The following is a 22,957-nucleotide window of genomic DNA, read 5'->3' on the forward strand; positions in this document are numbered from 1 at the left end:
AATGCAATCCTAGTCTAAGATGTCTGTATGTGTGCGTGGCATGAAAACCTCTTAATGAGCCCAAAGAACACCTTTTGGTGAGAGTTTTTTCTTTCTCCCTTTACTTTGTCCACAATAAAATATATGGTTATAATCAGAAAATTAGGGGGTGGGGTTGTAGCTCAGTAGCAGAGTGCTTGCCTAGCTCATGTGAGGCACTGGGTTCGATCCTCAGCACCACATAAATAAATAAAATAAAGGTACTGAGTCCATCTACAATTTAAAAATTATATATTAAAAAAAGAAAGAAAATTAACTCCTTTAAACTTGTTTCAGAAATGGGGAAAATCAGATTCCAAGAATGAGATTTAACTTTCCGACTCCCTGATTCTCCAACCCATCTATTAGTCTTAATAGCTTAAGACTATTTGAGATAGTCATCTTTTTGAGGGTGAAGGGAGCAGGGCAGGGGGCGGGGGGTGGGGGGGGCTTCAGTGCTGAGGAATCAAACCAAGGACCTCATGCATGCTAGACAAGTAGTCTACCACAACTACATCCACAGCCCTTCATCCGTTTTCCTACAGGATCATCAGCTACTAAATGGCCTGCTTTCCATAGATAAATATGCTCAGATAAAATCCTGTTTTCCTAGTAAAATCTCTTTACTCTCCCAGTGAATAAGCCTGTTACAAGTCTCCTGCTAGATACTGCATATGCAGCTCACTGTATTTGCCCAAAGCACTTCTGGTCAAAATTAATTCATGTAAAACATTCCGATGGCCATCGGAACAAAGACAATCAATGCAGGGTTTTGAATATTCAGGGGCTCAAGCCAGAAGCTGGGCAAGAAATGTATCCTCCAGAACAGCCACTCTTTAACTACAATATTAGCATCTGGCTTGATGAGGTATTAGGAAGATTACATGGAAACCTATGCAAACACTCTGGAAATAAAAAGGAGCTCTGTGGAATTGGGCTGCAACATGAGCCAGGATCATCAGAACTAAAAAAAGGAGGGGGTGGGGAGGAAGGAAGAGATGGAGGAGGAAACAATAGGAGGGGGAGGGGGGAAGGGTAAAGAAGAATGGAGTGAACATCCCTGAGATCACAAAGCCACACTAAGAACAAGTCATGAATGACCTAAAGAAAAGGAACCAAGGAGTTGCATGTAAAGAGTAAGTCCATCTAGATTTAAGAGAAAAGGACATAGGACTTACTCTTCACTGGAAAAATGGCATGGAATCTGTGAAACCTGGGAGAGGGGACCTGTGGGTCAGAAAGGGACAAGTTGACAAAGACCCACAAGAACCTGCATTCAGCCAGGTGTGATGGTGCACACCTGTAATCCCAGTGGCTCGGGAAGCTAAGGCAGGGGGATCACAAGTTCAAAGCTAGCCTCAGTGAGACTCTGTCACTAATAAATTATAAAAAGGGGATGGAGATGTGTCTCAATGGTTAAGTGCCCCTGAGTTCAATTCCCAGTACCAAAAAAAAAAAAAAAAAGAACCTGTATGTGTTTCAACTAATGGAGTATAGCGGAAGTCTTGTAGGAGTTTCTAAGCCTAAGCCTTAAGAGACTAGCAGATTCTACTTCCTGTTTCCTGGAATACCCAAACTTAAAATCCAGCTGTCCCATAGTGAGGAATCCCAAACAGCCCAGGGAGAAGTCTACATGAAGAGAAAACAAGAACACATTGATTAAGAGCACTAGTTAAGCTCCTGGTCAAAAGGAGCATGAACTTAAAAACCATGAATGAGGGCTGGGGATGTGGCTCAAGCGGTAGCGCGCTTGCCTGGCATGCGTGGGGCCCGGGTTCGATCCTCAGCACCACATACAAACAAAGATGTTGTGTCCGCCAATAACTAAAAAATAAATGTTGAACTTCTCTCTCTCTCAAAAAAAAAAAAAAAAAAAAAACCATGAATGAGACACACTGGATTCTCCAGATCCAGATGAGCCACTCTAGTTAATGCTATGAAAGTAGAAATGAGACTCTCAGACAATGAATCCCTGAATTCCTGGTCACAAATTTCTGAAAGTGGCTCACTGGGTTATTTTGTTGGTTTTGTCTTTTGTGGTGCTGGGGATGGAACTCAGTCAGTGCCTTACATACGGGAGAGGTCAGTGTTCTGCCACTGAACTAAATTTGCAGTCCCAGCTCATTATTTTATACCACTAAGTTTGGTAGTTTAAACACATCAATAAATAGCCAAAACACTTTGTGTACGCAGAAGTCTAAATGACAAGCAGATATAAAAACTATCATTACAAAGTATAAATCTTCAAATATTTTTAAGTTATACTTCTTTTTTAATATTTTGTTTGAGCTGTAGTTAATGCCTTTATTTAATGTATTCATTTTTATGTGGTGCTGAGGATCAAATCCAGCACCTTGCACATGCTAGGTAAGCACTCTACCACTGAGCCACAATCCCAGCCCCCTAAGGCATACCTCTTTTTTCAGGGGGGTGGTAAACTGGGACTTTAACGCAGGGGTGCTTTACCATTGGATTACATCCCTAGCCCCTTTAATTTTTTTTTTCGGGGGCGGGGGGGGGACAGCTTCATTGAATTGCCTAGAGAGTGTAGTGTACCCCAGTGGTAGAGCAATTGCCTAGCATACGTGAGGTGCTGTGTTCAATCCCCAGCACAACAAAAATAATTAATAAATAAATTGCTTAGGGCCTCACTAAATTGCTGTGGCCAGTCTTAAGCCTGTATCCTCCTGCCTCAGCACCCTATTCCACTCCTGAAGTCCCTGGAATTATAGATATGGGCACCACAACCAGCTAAGCCACATCCCAAGAATCCTGTAAGGCAGGAGTCAACAAACTAGGCCAGGGCCAAGTGCAGCCTGCCACCTGCTTTTGTATGGCCCGTTTTTTTAACTTTCTAATGACTGGAGAAAAAATAAGAGTATTTCTTGACATGTGAAAATTATATAGAATTCAGTTTCAGTTTCTGTTAAGTTTTATCGAAACATGGCCATGCCCATTCATTTACATGTTGTCTATACCTACTTTCACATTATGCTGGCTAACTGAAGAGTTTTGACAGAATATGAACCTGCAAAACTTCAGGGATACATCCCACCTACCTATCCACCATACAGACTTACTCAGTATTGAGAGGAAATGTCAAGGTTCTACAAGCCCAGGAAGAGGAATACAATTTGGGGGGCAAAAACTAAGTTTAAGATGCTATGTGAGGTTTATCAGTATTCTCCTGGGAAAATCAGTGGCTGACACTCTCCTGAGAGTTACTTAGTAGATACCAAAATAATTGAGCTCAGAACTGGTGGAGCTCACAATTGAGAAGGAAGAGATATCAAAACTAAAATGGAAGATGAGAAATCTTCCTTATTTATGCTTTGTATCTAGTCTTACCTTGATGATTTCTCCACTGGAAGCAATTAAATCTGTAGGAATGGTCACTTGAAATGAGCGCCCGACGATAGCTGTGCCATCGGGGATGCCAACCACCCTGGGAACAGCTTCATGAAGATCTGAAAGCACTGAATGCATGGACGCTTCAAGCTGGTTCTCCCAGTCCCTGATGGCCTCCGACGGTTCACTGGGCCAGCGAGATTGAGCCATGGCCACAGAAAGCAGGAGGACAAAGATCCTCCCCCAGACGGGGAGCAGCAGTGAAAGGCCCACAAACATCCTCATCCCAGGTCCAAGCTGCTCAAGCCGACAGTCTTGTTAAGGAAGGAAGAAAGTGATGTGGTCCCAGAATTGGGTCCTTACCCTCTATACACCTGCTCCATCTCAGAGCCTGAAAAAAAAAGAAGAGTAGATTCAGACTTCAACAATCTCCACAGCTGCAAGAATGTCACATAGAGAACTTCTCCATTAGTGAAGGAAATCGGCTAGTCCAGTTAAGTGTAAAATACACACTGGATTTTGAAAACATGGCATAAAAAAGGAAAGTAAGATACCTCATTAATAATTTTGAGACATTGATTACAACAATGATAATATTTTGGATATAATCAAATATATTATTAAATGAAATGCATTAAATAAAATTTTTAAAAATAGTAATAATGAGATCAGTTAGCCAGACATGGTGGCACATGTCTAAAATCCCAACAACTGGGGAGGCTGAGGCAAGAGGACAGCAAGTTCCAGGATAGTTAGGGCAACTTAGCAAGATACTATCTCAAAAATAAAAATGGAGGGGGGGTGTGGCTCAATGGCAAGAGTGCTTACCTAATATGTGCAAGGCCCTTGGTTCTATACTTAGTACCACAAAAAAAATATATTTAATAAAACATATTATTGAAATTAATTTCATCCCCAGTACTGTTTTTTTTAAGAGAGAGAGAGAGAAAATTTTTTAATATTTATTTTTCAGTTTTCAGTGGACACAACATATTTATTTTATTTTTATGTGGTGCTGAAGATCGAACCCAGCGCCCGCGCACGCCGGGTGAGCACGTTACCGCTTGAGCACATCCCCAGCCCCCCAGCACTGTAAAAAAAAAAAAAAAGAAAAGAAAAGAAAAGAAAATTAATTTCACCTGTTTGTTTCTGAGTTTATGTATGTGTGCCTACCAAGAAAATTTAAATGACATATGTGGCTCACATTATATGTCTGTTGGGCAGCACTGCTCTAGATGCAATTTCCATTTTATAGGAAATATGGGAGCCATGAAAAGACAACTGGGTAAATTTAGAATGTGGGACCTTATATAAAATACCTGGCCTGGTCTCTCGAAATGCTAACATTCCCATATTTTAGGTAACTGTTCTAGCTTAAGAGTTAGTAACCAGGGCTGGGGATGTGGCTCAAGTGGTAGCGTGCTCCCCTGGCATGCGTGCGGCTCGGGTTCAATCCTCAGCACCACATACAAACAAAGATGTTGTGTTCGCCGAAAACTAAAAAATAAATATTAAAATATTCTCTCTCTCTCTCTTAAATAAACCGAGTTCCTTTACAAAAAAAAAAAAAAAAAAAAAAAAAAAGAGTTAGTAACCAGGGCTGGGGATATAGCTCAGTTGGTAGAGTGCTTGCCTTGTACGCATAAAGCCCTGGGTTCAATCCTCAGCACCACAAAAAAAAAAAAAAAAAAAAAAAAAAGTTAGTAACCAGACATGATAGACACATTTTGACTGGATCCTAGATTTACTTCAAACACATACACATAAACACACATACAAACTCAGGTCCCAGGAGATAACAGGGGATTTGCATGTAAGCCAGAGTCTGGATTTACTTTACTTCTCTGACATGGTTATAATGGCTGTGTATCTCCATAGGGATTGTCCTCAATCTCCCTGTATCCAGTACTGGGTATTAAACCAAGATGTGCTCTACCACTGAGCTATATGCCCAGTCTTTATTATTTTTATTTTTTTGGTACTAGGGATTGAACCCATGGGTGTCTTCCACTGAGCTACATCACCACATCCCCAGTCCTTTTTGTTTTTTATTTTGAGACAGGGTCTCACTAAGTTGCCAAGGGTTTTGCTGAATTGCTAAGACTGGCCATGAATTTGCAGGCTCCCAATTCGCTGGAATTATAGGCAGGTGGCGTCATGTCCAGCTCCCAGCCTTTTTTATTTTGAGACTGGGTCTCAATAAGTTGCACAAGTTGGCCTTGAACTTGCAATCCTCAGCCTCCCAAGTAGCTGAGATTATAGGCAAGTGCCATCACACCTGGTGCCATAACACATCACATCACATCAATCTTATGGGTTTTCTCCTCTGGCCCCAACAACTCCCCCCAGTGCTGAGAATTGAACCCATGGCATTTTGCATGGGGAGCAAGTGCTCTACCAGAAATACACCCCAGCCTAGGAGTTAAAGTCACTTGGCACTGTAACAATAAATAAGACTTTAAAAATTACTTTTTAAGGGCAAAACAAAACAAAACAAAAAAACAACTAAGGATCTACAAAGAAAAATGCAGCAACTGCAACTCCTCACACCAAGCATTAATCATAGAACAGGTTTATTAAACAAGTAAATTTGTAAACCTGTGCTAGTAAACAAACTTATTTGACCTCGCTTACCCTCCCTCCACCCACTAGAGTAACAAGAAATCTGCATACTGTCCTCCATTCCATCAGCATCAAGCAGTTCAGCTCTATCTAGACTGGCAGCAACACAGATGCCTTGTGGGACCTGCTGGAGGCCCACAGGTGATGATAGACATCACAAGCAACTTGCTGTTCTGGAAAAAGATTAAGTACTATCATGAGCCCACATTGCAGAGGGGCATGTGACATTTGACTGAACTGGGTAATGCAAAGTAAACAAAACTAAAATTGATAACGAAAACAAGGCAGCCTGGGGTTGTGGCTCAGCGATAGAGCACTCGCCTCGAACCTATGAGGCCCTGGGTTTAATCCTTAGCACCTCATAAAAATAAAGGTATTGTGTCCATCTACAACTAAAAATTAAAAATTGGGGCTGGAGATGTGGCTCAAGCGGTAGCGCGCTCACCTGGCATGCATGCGGCCCCGGTTCGATCCTCAGCACCACATACAAACAAAGATGTTGTGCCCGCTGAAAACTAAAAAATAAATATCAAAAAATTCTCTAAAAAAAAATAAATAAATAAAAATTAAAAATTAAAAAAAAAAAAAAAAAAAAAAAAGAGGGCTGGGGCTATGGCTCTGCAGTAGTACACTTGCCTGGCATGTATGAGGCACTAGGTTTGATTCTCGGCACCACATATAAATAAAATAAAGGTCTATCAACAACTAAAAAAAAATTTAAAAATTAAATTAAAAATCCTAGATATTATATATAAAGCAAATATAAGTCTAAAACGTGAAAAGAAAGCAGCAGACCAACAAGGGATCCCAGAACTTCAGAGATAACACAGTGGTAAGTTTCCTGAGTTTTCTTTTTGCCTCAAAAATGCTAGAATTAGAGCTAAAGAAGCTGAATGGACACGGTGGCACATCCTTATAATCCCAGAGACTTGTGAAGCTGAGGCAAAAGGATCACAAATTCACGGCTATCCTGGACAACTTAGCAAGATCCTATCTCAAAATAAAAATATAAAGTAAGTGGGTGTATCTCAGTGGTAAAGAATCCCTGGGTTCCATCCCCAGAACCACCAAAAAAAAAAAAAAAAAAAAAGAGAGAGAGAGAGAGAGAGAGAGAGAGAGATGAGAAGCTGACAACCCAGAAATGCTAACTGATGAGACAAAATTAAAGTCCCAGGGTTGGGGTTGTAGCTCAGTGGTAGAGCACTTGCCTAGCACATGTGAGGCACTAGCTTCAATCTTCAGTATCAAATAAAAATAAATAAATAAATATTGTGTCCATCTACAAATTATATATATAATATACAAATTATTATATATAATATACATAAAGTTCCAAAAAAAGTCTTGCTTTCTCTAATCAAAGGAGAGGTAAGAAGCAGCCTAGAATGACAGAAAACTTTAGGACAATAATAGCTCCAGTCAAACACCACAAGTACTGGGTACTGTGGTATACAGCTATAATCCCAGCTACTCAGGAAACTAAGGCAGGAAGATCACAAGTTTGAGGGCAGCTCAAGCAAATTAGCAAGACCTTATATCTCAAAATAAAAAACAAAAAAAAAGAGTTGAGGATAGGGGATGGGGAGATAGCTCAGTTGGTAGAGGGCTTGCCTCGCATGCATAAGGCGCTGGGTTCAATCCCCAGCACCACCAAAAAAAAAAAAAAAAAAAGTTGAGGATATAGCTCTATGGTAGGATGCCCTGGGGTTCAATCCCCAGTATCAAAAAATATATTCTATAAGAAAAAACTATGGTCCCACCCTTACTCACACCAACAAAGACTTCCACCCTAGTGAAGCTGCAACAAAGTGTACCAAATATCCTCAACAGGGTAGCATCAGAGAAAATTAGATAGCTAGAACTTTCATCCCCACTGGTCAGTAACAGTGTGACAATAGCCCCAGTTATAAGAAGCCTGAATTTTCATACCTACCCAGAAGTAGTTAAAAAGGGTTTTCATCTCTTCTCTGATGGGACAGTGTCAGAGAAGGACTAATGAAGAGTAAGTCAGAACTTCCACTACTGCCCAGCAGTAATAAGGACTCTCCTGACCCAACTGTTGACAAAGGATAAGTGAGGTACTAGAACTTCTACTTCCATCTAGTCATACTGAGGTGGCACTTTGCCCAGCCTTCTCCTGCTGGCGCAGTATCAGAAAAAGTCAGCTAAACCAGGCACAGTGGTGAATGCCTACGTGGAATTCCAGCTACTCAGCAGACTAAGGCAGGAGGACTACAAGTTTAGAGGACAACCTGAGAAACTTATGCAACCCTATCTACGAGTTTAGAGGACAACCTGAGAAACTTATGCAACCCTATCTCAAAAATAAAAAGGGGGCTGGGGATGTGGCTCAATGGTAGTGACTGGCAATGCATGAGGCTCTGAGTTCGATATCCAGTACAGCAAAAAAATAGCAAGACATGGTAGCATATGCCTGTAAATTGAAGCAACTTGGGAGGCCAAGGCAGGATGATCACAAGTTCCAAGTCCAGATCAGGCAATTTAGATTCTATTAAAAAATAAAAATAAAATGGGCTAGGGGTGCAAAAATTGAAGATTATACACAGAAAGAGATATAAAAGGACATGAAAGGGCTGGGGATGTGGCTCAAGCAGTAGCGCGCTCGCCTGGCATGTGCGCGGCCCAGGTTTGATCCTCAGCACCACATACAAACAAAGATGTTGTGTCTGCCGAGAACTGAAAAATAAATATTAAAAAATTCTCTCTCTCTCTAAAAAAAAAAAGGACATGAAAGCTGAGGCAGAGAGTAGAAGTGATAAAGCCACAAAAGAATGCTGGTAGCCACTAGAATAAGCAGAGAGGAATGGCTTCTCCCCCAGAGCCTCCAGAGACCCTCCCAGTCCTTACCAAGATTTGATTTTGGACTTCTGGTCTCCAGAACTATGAAAGAATAAATGTGTGTTATTTTAAGCCATTAAAGTTGTGGTAATATTTTTACAGCAATCCTAGAAAATACAAGGTTTAATGCAACTCATATCAAAATTCCAGAAAGTTTTCTGTAGAGATAAAAGAGTATTCTAAAATTTATATGAATAAGAATGGAACTTAAACAGTTTATATATATAATTATAATATAATTTAGTTGTAGTTGAACATAACATCTTTATTTTCTTTCTTTATTTTTATGTGGTGCTCGGGATAGAACCCAGCACCTCGCATGTGCTAAGCGAGCACTCTACCGCTGAGCCACAATCCCAGCCCTCAAAATAGTTTTGAAAAAGAAAAATATAGAGAAATTATTTTATCTAATACCAAGATTCAGATATCATGTAGCTACAGTAATAAGGCAGTATTGGTGAAGGAAAACACACAAAGTTCAATAGAACAGAATCCATAAACAGACCTACAGGAATATGCCAAACTCATTTTTTATAATGGTACTAAAGTAATTCAATGGATGGGTTTTGCCTTTCAACCTAAGGTCCTTCAATGGGTAAAGATTAAACAAACTATGGCAAAGCCCTCTACCACTAAGCCACATCTCCAGCACCCCTCAACCATCAAATACTAATGCTCAATAAAAAGAAATAAACTAGGGCTGGGCTTGTGGTTCAGAGGTAGAGCTCTTGCCTACCATGCATGAGGCACTGAGTTTGATCCTCAGCACCACATTAAAAAAATAAAATAAAGACACTGTGTCTACCTATAACTAAAAAAATAAATATTTTTTAAAAGGAAATTTTAAAAAGAAAAGAAATAAACTAGTTGGGTGCTGTGGCACATGCCTGTAATCCCAGCTCCTCAGGAGTCTGAGACAGGAGGATCCCATGTTGAAGTCCAATCTGGGCAATTTAATGAGACCCTGTCTCAAAACAAAAAATTTAAAAGGAATGAGGAAGTAGTTCTGTGGTAGAGCTTTTGCCTAGTATCCATAAGGCCCCAGTAACACACACATAAAAGAATGAACTACTGATACACTCAATAATTCAGGTGAATTTTGAAGTAATCACACTAGGTGAAAAAGTGTTATAACACTCTTTGTATGCCATTTTTATAACATTCTTGAAATGACAAAATTATAAAAATGGAGAATAAATTAGTAGTTACCAGTGGTTAAGGAAGGACTCCAACATGAGGGAAGTAGGTGTGGGTATAAATGGGCAACATGAGGGATTCTTTTGTTTTTTTAATATTCATTTTTTATTATAGTTGAACACAATATCTTTATTTAATTTATTTATTTATATTTGGTGCTGAGGATCGAACCCAGGGCCTTGCATGTGCTAGGGGAGCGCTCTACCACTGAGCCACAACCCCAGCTCCCAAGAGGGATTCTTGTGTGGATGAAAATGTTATCTACCTTTACTATACCTTTAGCGTTCCAATATGTTATCAGGAGAAATTGGGTAAGTATACACAGGATCTCTCTAATTTTTTTTTTTTTCTTCACTTGCTTCCTTTTTTTTTTTTTTTTTTAAGTGTTGTGGTTCAAACCCAGGGTCTTCTGAATGCTAAACATGTGCTCTACCACTGAGCTACACTCCCCAGTCCATCTCTACAGTTTCTAACTATATGGTAACTAGTTTTGTATGTGAACACAAATTTATCTCAAAATTTTTAGAAATTTAAGAAATAAGCTAGGTGCAGCAGTGCACAACTGTAATACCAACAACTCAAGAGGCTGAGGCAGGAAGATCACAAGTTCAAAGCCAGTCTCAGCAACTCTAAGCTTCTTAGTGAAACCCTGTCTCAAAATAAAAAATAACGGCTGGGGATGTTGTTCAATGGTTAATCGCCCCTGGGTTCAATCCCTAGTACCCCCGCCCAAAAAAAAGTTTCTTTTTCTGTTTTTCTTCTGGTGGCACTGAAGGATTACTCCCAGACCTCAGGCATGCTAGGCAAATATCTACTACTGAGTCAAACCTGTATTTCCTTGTTTATTTTGAGACAGGGTCTCAATAAGTTGCCGAGGTTGGCCTTAAACTTGTGATTTTCCTGCCTCAGTCTCCCAGGTAGCTGGGATGACAGGTGTGTGCCACTGTGTTTATGGCTTATTGTATCACTTTAACTTCTAAGTTGTTTGTTCTTTGGCCCTTTTTATTGTTTATTTTTAAGAACCGGGAATTGAACTCAGTCCCCAACCCTATTTTGTACTTTATTTAGAGACAGGGTCTCACTGAGTTGCTTAGCACCTTACTTTTACTGAGGCTAGCTTTGAACTCATAATCCTCTTGCCTCAGTCTCCCTAGCTGCTGGGATTACAGGCATGTGCCACTGCACCTGGTGGCCCTTTTTATTTTCTGAGACAGGGTCTACCTTGATAAATTGCCTGGGCTAGACTCCCAACTTGTCACCCTCCTGCCTTAGCCTCCCCATTCCCTATGTAACAGTTAAGAAAACTCTTAAAAGTTATAGTTACAATTTTAAATAGCATTAAAACACATAGTACCTCCTTTAATTTCCTTTCCCTTTTTCATGCATTTTAACTTTTATTTAGTAAATGGTTCAGCTCAACCAACATTTCACCAAGACTAAATTGTGGGAGTGTAGCAATATATCTAATGTATACCCACCTAATGTATACCCAGCACTCACACAGAGACAGCCTCACTCCTAATCAATGAATGAAGAAAACACAGACCTATTAAAATTTTTTTTCTTCCTATATGTGTACTCTAGTTTACTTACTTTTTACTTCTTAGATCCAGCTTATCTTTGATTTATTTCTCTAATTTGATTCTCAATTTTAAATTCTCAGCTTTTTTTGGGAAAAAAAAATCAGTAATAAGATACACTCTACCCTGCCAGGAACATAAGCTCAGTCTGCTATCTGTAGACACATGACGACATAGGGTGTCTGTTCCATGGGCATGACTAAGTGCTCTGCATTTAGAAGGCAGGCAATGTACAAGGCACAACTCCAACTACTACATGTAGTTTTATTCTGGAGAGAAAAGATCTTTCTGAAACTTGTCAAAAAGCAGCATGTGTCTTTCTGATCTTGGTTCCCTATAAGCAAGAGTCATATCTGTCTGTATTAGGAAACTGGTAGGCTGTACCCACACACCAGTATTATGATGGTCCTCTTGAAGGTTTTTTCACAAGTCTCATAACCATACACTTGATCATAATGCAAAGATCCTTTTCCTCCTCTTTTTTCAGGGATCGGGGCCCAAAGAGAAGTAAATATTCAACCATGGTCACAGAGAGCCTGGTAGTCAGACCATGATGAAAGAGAGGTTCAGTCTTGGGGCTAGAGTTGTGGCTCACTGGTGGAGCACTTACCTAACGTGTGAAGCACTGGGTTCAATTCTCAGCACCGCATAAAAATAAATAAAATAAAGGTCCATTGACAACTAAAAAAATGTTTTTTAAAAAGAGAGGTTCAGTCTTCTTGACAAGACCATTAATTTTAACACTTCACACATATGCTCACATTATGTCCTTTAAACTACCAAAAAGTGCTCAAGGCCACCCAAGAATATGTCCCAGGTGATCTTACCACTGTCTGGCTAACAGGAGCTGCCAAAGCTCTCCTACTGAGAAACAAATGATGGGAACTGGGAATTCACTTCCTGTGCCAGCACTCAGTGCAGTGCCCATGACTACGTCTGAGAGTCTCAATATGGCCCCGCACTTTAATGAAATCCAACTCCATTTAGAAAGGAATTTCCCAGAGCCTTGGGGAAGCCCCTAGTCCTCTCAAACATGTTCTTCAACCAGGGCACACAGGGTGATAGATACAGTTGCCAGGCAGCAAATCCATCCCTCAGTCACAGATGTCCCGGAGGGACAAGAACACTTTAAAAGTATTAGTGCCTGCAAAGCCTGGGGAGGGCAAAGCTGTTCCAGAAGTGGCTACTCCAACTGCCTTCTTTCTCCCTCTTCTCTTGGAAAAAGCCTACAATCCTGCCTAAGAGTTGCCAGTACCTAAGAGGAAAGTCCCACAGCACCCTAGATACATGTAGCACCCAACAGCACTACTGAGGAAGCACTTTCACAAGGTTTTTGAAGGTAAAGGAAGAATACCTGAGCAGGAAACCTTCACCAAGCTCCTGGGAATTCAGTCCCCAAAGATGAAAGGACAATCTAGGGTGAAATCCCAGGAAGCCCCAGACTCAGAGACTCAGCACAGGAATGCATCCTCCCCTCACCCAGAGGAACCAGAATGAGCTGGGATAAAGTCAGCAAGTCCCCTAAATCTCCCAATGGCCAGCCACATTTCCTTCTTCCCAGGGAAAAAGTTTCACAGCACTTAAAACTCATCTTAACCTAAAGAAGGACTTTCAAATGATGAGCAGAAGTAAAAGTTTTCTGAAATGCCTAAAAGGTGGTGTACTTTGTAAATCAAAATATATAAAAGCTGGCCTGGAGGCAGGTGTATTTTGGAAGTTTACCAGGTCAATCAAGGATATGACTAGAGATCAAAACCTATCAGTGGTCAGGTGCAGCAGCACATGCCTGTAATCCCAGAAACTCGGGAGGCTAAGGCAGGAGGATTACAAGTTCAAAGCCAGTCTGAGCAACTTTGTGAGATACTGTCTAAAAATAAAAAATAAAAAGGCCTGGGGATGTGGTTTAGTGGTAAGTGTCCCCGGGTTTAATCTCTGGTAACAGAAAAGAAAAAAAAAAGAGCAAGCCATGACTGGCAAACACCCCAGGCATCTGAGGCAGTTTAGCAGGAAAGGATACTTCTGGACCTTCCTTCACCAATACTGATCCCTATCTAGATGCAACTGAAGCATACCACTTCATGGGAGAGATGACCATGAGGCCCAAGGCCCTTATGCCCACATTTTGTCCAGACAGCTTTATGCCCCTGGGAAGTAGAAAGCCTTACACCTCTGGAATTCCAGCCCCAGGAGAGAAGCAGCTCTGTTCTACTCAGACTACCTCCCCAGAGCTCAGGAGTGCCTCATGCACACAGAATGCCCAATTAATAATTGTTTTCCACTCAATAAAAGCAAGGAACAAATGCACATGTAGCACAAATTCAAGCTGCAATAACCTTAACATCTCCTCTAAGTAGAAAAACTAAGAGTGAATAAATTTTCAGATATTTTACCCTAAATACTCTGAAAGAACAGCTTCTAGTTTTTCCTTCCCAAGAATGAAGGAAAAGTTATAAAATTCAACTCATTACTCACCTCACAAAATGAGGCAGAGGCAGCCCACTATACCACTCCCAAAACCCTTTATTCCCCAACAGGTATATTACCTAAAAATAGTACTCAAACTGTCAAACTGCTACCATTCACCCTCATAACTAAAACATTTAAAGAAAATGGGCTTTTCATTAAAAAATAAAATAATAAAACTCCATGCCCCTGTTTTAAATGGTTTTACAAACGGTAAAAAGCAAAAACCTTAATTCAACAATCAATTTAGGGTCTAACAAAAGGCCTCTTTGTCCAGACACTCAGAAGTTAAAATTTAATATAAACTGTCAATCTAATAATATAAAAATTCTAGAAGGTTAACCAGTTTAAAACAGCTTAGTCTGATGGCCAACAGGATGTACTCAATGCAATGAAAAACAAGTGTGAAATCATTGTTTATTTGGATTCCAAATACAAAAGACTGACAGATTGCTCTGCTCCTAGTTAAAAAAAGAACTTTTGCATTCCTTAACATCAAATAGGGAAGATTTTAAGGCAAGTCACTGGTGAAAATTCAAGGTATCACCCTAAACTTGGCTCAAGAGGCAGATGATGTTTCTCTGCCATGAGGCAAGTTTGTACCTGGCCTTCTGGTGATATAGGACTATCAATAGTGGTGGTAGCCATCAGGGAACTGCAGGACCAACCAAAGGGAGCCAAGGTCACATATACAGTGAAAGATCTGATTCTAAGGTTTTTTTGTTTTTGTTTTTTTGATATTTATTTTTTAGTTGTAGTTAGACACAATACCTTTATTTTATTTTTTTTATGTGATACCGAGGATCAAACCTAGAGCCTCATATGTGCTATGTGAGCACTCCACTGCTGAGCCACAATCACAGTCCTATTTTATTTATTTTTATGTAGTACTGAGGATCAAACCCAGGGCCTCACATGTGCTAGGCTAGCGCTCTACCGCTGAGCCACAACCCAAGCCCTGGTTCTAAGGTTTAAAAAAAAAAAAATTGTCAGACAGCTGGGCAGTGGTGGCACACCTGTAATCCTAGCGGTTTAGGAGGCTGAAGCAGGAGGATTGTAAATTCAAAGCCAGCCTCAGGGACTGGAGTTGTTAGGCAAATGCTCTAGCACTGAGCTACAACTCCAGCCCCTGCTACATGTGTGAGGCACTGGGTTTGATTTTTAGCACTGCATATAAATAAAAGATCCATCTACAACAAAAAATATTTTTTAAAAAATCCAGCTTCAGCAATTTAGTGAGACCCTAAGCAACTTAGTGAAACTCTGTCTCAAAATAAAAAATAAAGAGAGCTGGGGATGTGACTCAGTGGTTGAGCGCTCCTGGGTTCAATCCCTAGTACCAAAAAAAAAAAAAAAAATCCATCAAACAAACAATCCATCAAACAGAAAAGCTACTCTAAACACTTCTCTCACTTGCAAAATTTGTGCAAATTCTAACTCATCACAGATACCAAAAGCAAAAATCCACAAAAGGCAATGATTTCTGCTGATACTAGTCTTGTTTTTTCCCAAGAAAAGCAGGAAGGAAGAAGCAAAGTTTTAACACCTGGGTATAAATTCACCCAGATGCAAACATTGTTCTTGAGAAAGAGAAGGAAGATACAGTTCAAAATCCAGGACTAAATAGCTGTCCTCCACTGGACCACAGTTTGTTTGTTTTTTTTTTTGGTGGCAGGGATTGAACTCCGGGCCTTGTTGCATGCAAGGCCATATGCTGAAGTTAAACATTACTCACTATTGAATGGTACATTTAAAAACTATTCAGATTTTTGTTGGGTTTTTTTTTTGTGTGTGTGTGTGTGTGTGTATGTGTGTGTGTATGTGGTGCTGGGGAAGGAACCCAGCCCCAGCGCCTAATGCATGCAAGGCAAGCACTCTATCAACTGAGCTATATCCCCAGCCCCCAGGTAGTAATGTTTTTTTTAATATCTATTTTTTAGTTGTAGTTGGACACAATGCATTTTTATTTGTTTGTTTGTTTATTTATTTATGGTGCTAAGGAGTGAACCCAGGGCCTTGCATATGCAAAGCAAGCATTCTATCACCGAGCCACAACCCCAGCACCCCAGATGGTAACTTTTTGAGGTTTTGTATTTTTTTTTAATATTGCTGCATTTAATTTTACATAACAATGGGAGTCACTGTGCCATATCTGCACATGCACATAATTTGATCAATCACATTCTCTATACATAAATCCTCCCATTTTGGGGGTGGGGTACCAGGGATTAAACTCAGAGGTACTCAACCACTGAGCCACATTCCCAACCCTATTTTGTATTTTACTTAGAGACTGGTCTCACTGAGTTGCTTATTAGCCTCTGGCCATTGTTGAGGCTGGTTTTGAACTTGAGATCCTCCTGCCTCAGCCTCCTGAGCCACTTGCTTGTGTCACCACGCCTAGCTCTACCCACTTTTCTTTACAATTAAAATTTTGTTTTAGAATAAGGATGTAGCTCAATGCTACAAAGAGCATGTTTATTAGCATGTACAAAGCCCTAAGATCAATTCCCAGCACCAAAACACACACAAAAAAAATTGTTTTTAAATGGTTAAGATGGTGTATTTTATGTTATGCATACTTTGCTATAGTAAGTAAATAAATATTTTAGAAAACATTACTCAACTAAAAAAAAAATAAGAAAAAAAAGAAAAGAAAACATTACTCAAGCCGGGTGTGGTGGTGCATGCTTACAACCCAGGCAATACAGGAGGCTGAGGCAGGAGGATATCAAGTTCAAGGCAAGTCTCAGCTACTCAGTGAGGCCCTAAGCAAAAGAAAAAATTTAAAAGTTCTGAAGATATAGCTTAGTGGTAAAGCACTGCTGGGTTCAATCCCTGGTATCAAAAAAAAAAAAAAAAAAAGAAAAAGAAAAAAGAAAAAGAAAAAGGAAACATTACTTAGGATTGAGGGATGGCTCAGTGGGAGAACACTTGCCTAGCATGTGCAAGGCTCTGGATTCAATGCCCAGCACCATGGAAGGAAGGAAGGTAGATAAGGTAGGTAGATTACTCAGAATCGCACCAATCAGACTTTAGAAAAAAACACTTCAGGAGACTTTGGGAATATGTCCCCATGATAACACAGTCCAGTCTTTTAATTGCAAGTGCTCATGCAGATCACTGAGAATGGAAAAGGTTAAACTGAGATCAAAGACAAGGACCGAGACTAACCATCCATTTATATGTAGCAGTGAGAGTGGGAGGTAGGGTAGAGGTGGAGGAACAAGTATAAGGGGTGGGTGGCCTGCCTCAGCAGAATCCAAGTGGAAATACATTATCACTTACGTGGCATCCAAAAACCCAACTAAAGCAAACTACAATTATCTTAAGACAGTGCAACAATTAATGCTTCAGCACACATTTACTAACTACCTACCCTGTACTAGGTATGAGACTTCATTTGCTATGCACAGTCATTCCAAATTTCATAGAAATACCCAATTAAGATTTACATTCATGGGCTGGGGATGTGGCTCAAGCGGTAGCGCTTGCCTGGCATGCGTGTGGCCCGGGTTCGATCCTCAGCACCACATACAAAGATGTTGTGTCCGCCAAAAACTAAAAAATAAATATTAAAAAAAAAAAATTCTTTCTCTTTCTCTCTCTCTCTCTATTTAAAAAAAAAAAAAAAGATATACATTCATGGGACTGGGGCTTTGGCTCAGTGGTAGAGAGCTTGTCTAGCATGCATGAGGCACTGATTTGATCCTCAGCACCACATAAAAATAAACAAATAAAGGTATTCTGTCCATCTACAACTACAAAAAAAAAAAAAAAAAAAAAAAAAAAATTTATGTTCATTAGCCAGGAGTGGTGGTGCAGGCCTCTAATCTCAGCAACTCAGGAACCTAAGGCAGAAATGTTGCAGGTTCAAAGCCAGCCTCAGTTGGGCTGGGGATGTGGCTCAAGCAGTAAGTAGCACGCTCGCCTGGCATGCGTGCGGCCCGGGTTCGATCCTCAGCACCACATACAAACAAAGATGTTGTGTCCGCCAAAAAACTAAAAAAAATATATTAAAAAAAAGCCCCCCCCCTCTCTTTAAAATAAATAAATAAATAAATAAAAACATCTTTAAAAAAACAAAGCCAGCCTCAGCAACCTAGTGAGACCTTAATTCAAAATAAAAATGGAAAGGACTGGGGGTGTAGCTCAGTGGTAGAGAACCCCTGGATTCAATCCCTAGTATTGAAAAAGAATTACAGGGGCTGGGATTGTGGCTCAGTGGTAGAGCGCTCGTCTAGCACGGGCAGGATCTGGGTTCGATCCTCAGCACCACATAAAAATAAAGGCATTGTGTTGTGTCCATCTACACCTAAAAAAAAATAAATATTAAAAAAATTACATATATTAGCTGGGTGTAGTGGCAAAAGCCTGCAATCCCAATGACTCAAGAAGCTCAAGCAGGGGTGCTGGAGATGTGGCTCAAGCGGTAGTGCGCTCGCCTGGCATGCGTGCGGCCCGGGTTCGATCCTCAGTACCACATACAGAGAAAGATGTTGTGTCCGCCAAATACTAAAAAATAAATATTAAAATTCTCTCTCTCTCTCCCTCTTTCTCACTCTCTCTCACTCTTTCTAAAAAAAGAAGCTCAAGCAGGAAGATCACAGAAGTTTGAGGCCAGCTAAAGCATCCCTGGGTTCAATCCCCAGTACCTTAAGGAAAAAATTTACACACATTACTAAATCACAAAACAGAAATGGTAATAAACTAACAAAATACAGTCAGTCACGTAATATGTTCAAGATAGTGTCTAATAGTGGCCCTGCAAGAGTGCCATGGAGCTGATTCCTATCACCTGGCCATAGCACAATACATTTCTCATGTGTTTATGGTAATACTAATGTAAATAAACCTGCCTCACTGCCAGCTGCATGAAAGTAAAGCACAAAGCTGAGGGTATATTTCAGTGATAGAGCACTTGCCTACTATGTGAGGCTGAATTCAATTTCCAGGACTGCCAAAACAAAAAAAGTTAACTGTCAGAACAGTCTTATACAAGTCCTTCAGAAGGTATTCCACGGATTGGATGCAGAATCTGTCTAGCTTGTACAAAGCCCTGGGTTTGATCATTAGCACAGCAAAAAAACAAAAAAAGCACAGAAGGTACTGCAGAAAAAGACTTTGCTACAATAGAAGATGAAAGATTCATGACTGTCTTGCTCCTGAAGATCTCCCATAGGACAAAATGTAGGGGTGAAAGACAGTGACAGTGATGGTTCTAAGTCTTTGTGGGCACAGATTAATGTGTTTTGGGAGAAAAAAAGTTTAAAAAGTAACAAGTTTAAAAATAAAAAACATAGAATGAGAATATAAATAAAATGTTTTTGTATAGCTGTACAATATGTTTGTGTTTTGTTATTACAAGAGTGAAAGGTTTTATAAAATTTTAGTTTACAAAGTAAAATTGTTATAGTAAGTGAAAGTTATTGCTGAAGAATTTTTTTATGTAAATTTAAGGTAGCTTAAGCATACAGTGTTACAAAGTCTGAAGAAGTGTAATGTCCTATTTATATATCTATCTATTTATTTATTTATTTCAGTACTTAGGATTGAACCTAGGGGTGTTCTACCACTGAGCTACATCCTTGGTTCTTTTTTTTTTTTTTTTTAAATTTTGAGTTAAAGTCTAAGTTGCAGAGGCTGATGTCAAACTTGCAATTCTCTGCCTCAGCTTCCCAAGTCACTGGGATTATAGGCATGCACTAACACACCTGGCTCCTCTTTTAATGTTCCATTTGGTTATTTCTATTGTACCTTTTATATGATTAAATACACACAAATGTGCTTCAATAGCCTATAGTATTTGGTACAGTGACATGCTGCACAAGTCTGTAGTCTGGGAGCAATAAGCTGTATCAGATAACCTAGAAGTACAAGGCTATACCATCTAGTTTTGCATAAGTACACTTTATTTATTTGTTTTTTTTTAAAAGAGAGAGCGAGAAAGATAGAAAGATAGAGAATTTTTAATATTTATTTTTTAGTTTTCGGCGGACACAACATCTTTATTTGTATGTGGTGCTGAGGATCGAACCTGGGCCGCACGCATGCCAGGCGAGCACACTACCACTTGAGCCACATCCCCAGCCCGCATAAGTACACTTTATAATGTTCATATAACAAAACTCTTAACACATTTCTCAGAATGAACCCCATTAAGTGACCCACAACTGTACTTAAGACTAATATATTATAAACAGGCATTTTCTTTTTTTTTAATTATTTTTTTTATTCATATATGACAGCAGAATGCATTACAATTTAAACAGGCATTTTCTAATAAGTACTTATTGGAAATTAAAATTTGCTTTCTGACTTACCAAGCTACACCTCGTTATCCCCTTCTCCCCAATTCAGACAAAGAAAGTGAGGCTACACTGTGAGGCAGGATGATCAATATCTGTTATGGTAAAAGGTGATGATGAGAGCTGCCCTAAGAGGAAAAGAGGGAGGAAAGACCCACTGCCCAGGTCTTGACAGAATTTACTCTGTTGTTCTCTCCCCAACCAGGTTATTGGCACAGAGCAGGTATTTGGCAGACTTCTGCACAGTACAGAGAAAAGAATAAAGGCAATGACCACCTTATTTCATATTTTCAAGTTAAAAGCTGAGTTTTCTATTTTTTCTATTACACTACAAAAGAAAAAAATATCAGTGCCACAACTCTAAACTAGTATGCTAATCTGGCTTTATAATTCTTTTTTTGGCAGTGCTGGGGATTGAACCCAGAGCTTTGTGCATGTGAGGCAAGCACTCTATCCACTGAGCTATATCCCCAGCCAAAGGTTTGTTTTTTAAATCTTATTTATTTATTTATTTATTTTTGGGTGGGGTTCTTGACCATTAAGAACATTAAGAACATTTCTTTCTTGCCAGAAACTGCTAGATCAACACACCTTGTTTACTAAAGGACAAGACAAGCCATGCATAGTGACACATGCCTGCAAATCCCAGGTGATTAGGGAGGCTGAGGCAGGACTGAAAGTTTGAGGCCAGCCTCCCAACTTAGCAAGCCCTTGTCTCAAAAACTAATTAAATAAAAAATGACTGGGGAGCTGGGCATGGTAGCACAAGCCTGTGATCCTAGTGACTCAAGAGGCTGAGGCAGCAGGATCATAAGTTTGAGAGCAGTTTAAGCAACTTAGCAAGGCTCTAAGCAGTTTGGCAAGACCCTGTCTCAAAATGAAAAATAAAAAGGACTGGAGATGTGGCTTAGTGGTTATGTGCCCCTGAGTTAAACCCCTGTACAGCAAAAAAAAAAAAAAAAAAAAAACTTTTAAAAATTAAAAACACAGGGCTGGGGCTGTAGCTCAGTGGCAAAGCGCTTGCCTAGCACATGTGAGGCATTGGGTTTGATCCTCAGCACCACATAAAAATTAAATAAAATAAAGGCATTCTGTCCATCTACAACTACCAAAAAAAAAAAAAAAAAAAGGACAAAACGAGCACCATTGCCTTGGCTCAGGATTTCCTACTAGCAGAATTCCTTCTCTCCCTCAGATGGCTCTAACTGGCCCTTCAACCTGCTTCAATCTTGCCACAGCTGCAAATCCTGAACAAACTACTCTGGTAGTATTAGGTATATACTTTCAAATGCTGGAACATTTGATATCTTGCAGACTCCTAGAATCCCTGTTCTGTAAAGCTATGGTGACTCTATGACCAGTTATTAAAGTGGTGGGCCAGACCAACGGTGAATAGGTTTTCCTAGAGCTACCTAAGAACACCACTTCCCAGTAAACTGGTGATGGCAAGACTCCTTGGTCAGGCCCTGCAACCTCCATGCTGCTAGCCTTCCCCAGCAAAAGATACTGACCTGCTCATTAAGGGGCACAGCAAATATCTAGAAAAGTATGTACACTTAGGCACTTCTAGGCTAAATAACACTGAGAACACCCAAGTGCTTTCCTCTTCCCTCAAAGCCACAGGACAACCACAGGACAATGCTGTCTGCCATACTGGATTTATACCTAGGTTAGCATGAAGAAACCTTTGTTCTCACCTCCTACTTGTCTCCACTTTCCCTTTTTGCCATATTTGATCATTCCCTTAACACAAGTGGACTTCCACTCTGTAGTAATTATTTATAAATTAATTGTTGTATTTAAAAACCCAAGGATTAAAAACTAAAGGCAAAAAGGAATAAGGGAATGATATAATGCAAGAGATCTATTTTATCAAAAGCGTGCGCTATAATTTACATGTTCCCAAATACTTTGCAGCTGCAGCTACAAAGCAATTTTCAGTGGTGGCCCCAATCTACTGATGTATGGATGGTGTTTTCTTTTTCCTATGGTCTTGGGGTCTTTTGAATTTTCAACCTGAGCAACTATCAGGCATGGATGTACCCCACCAGCCCACAGCTTAATTCTTCAGATTATTTATCTTCATTTCTCACAAAATCTTCAATTAGCTTCTTAGGTGAGCACATAATCACCCTGTAGAATTTCTCCCAGTCTCTATGCAAACTGATTTGTGTACAAGGAGCTAATTAAAGAAACTTTTTTGTAAATGGAAAATTGATTTTATGTCTTCTTGTTGCATTTCTGGTTAATTTTTTTTAATCATCCACATTTTTTAAAATATTTTTTTAAATGTAGACGAACACAACACCTTTATTTTACTTATTTTTATGTGGTGCTGAGGCTCGAACCCAGTGCCTCACACATGCTAGGCAAGTGTTCTATCATTGAGCTATAGCCCCAGCCCCTTAAATCATCCACATTTGACATATGTATTTTTTAAAATATTTTTTAGGTGTAAATGGACACAATACCTTTATTTATTAATTTTTAGGTAGTGCTGAGGATCAAACCAGGTGCCTCACATGTGCTGGGCAAGCACTCTACCACTGAGCTACAACCCTG

The 22,957-nt window shown here is 39.8% G+C and overlaps 1 protein-coding gene across 9 annotated transcripts in view; it reads right to left on the minus strand.

Moving 5' to 3' along the window:
• Dag1 (dystroglycan 1) overlaps positions 1–22,957 on the minus strand; it is a 63,934-nt gene that overhangs the window by 10,954 nt on the left and 30,023 nt on the right. For 6 of the 9 annotated variants that reach the window (XM_076867353.2, XM_076867361.2, XM_076867351.2 and 3 more), the window contains one exon: positions 3,367–3,757. In XM_076867353.2, coding sequence (XP_076723468.1) covers positions 3,367–3,651 — 285 coding nt within the window. In that variant the 5' untranslated portion in view covers positions 3,652–3,757. Of the gene's footprint in view, positions 1–3,366; positions 3,758–6,433; positions 6,453–8,856; positions 8,890–22,957 lie in introns of those variants that run through there. The other 3 variants (XM_076867354.2, XM_077110363.1, XM_076867359.2) reach the window with 2 other exon arrangements.

This window comes from Callospermophilus lateralis, chromosome 10 (assembly GCF_048772815.1).
Source record: "Callospermophilus lateralis isolate mCalLat2 chromosome 10, mCalLat2.hap1, whole genome shotgun sequence".
Classification (NCBI taxonomy): domain Eukaryota; kingdom Metazoa; phylum Chordata; class Mammalia; order Rodentia; family Sciuridae; genus Callospermophilus; species Callospermophilus lateralis.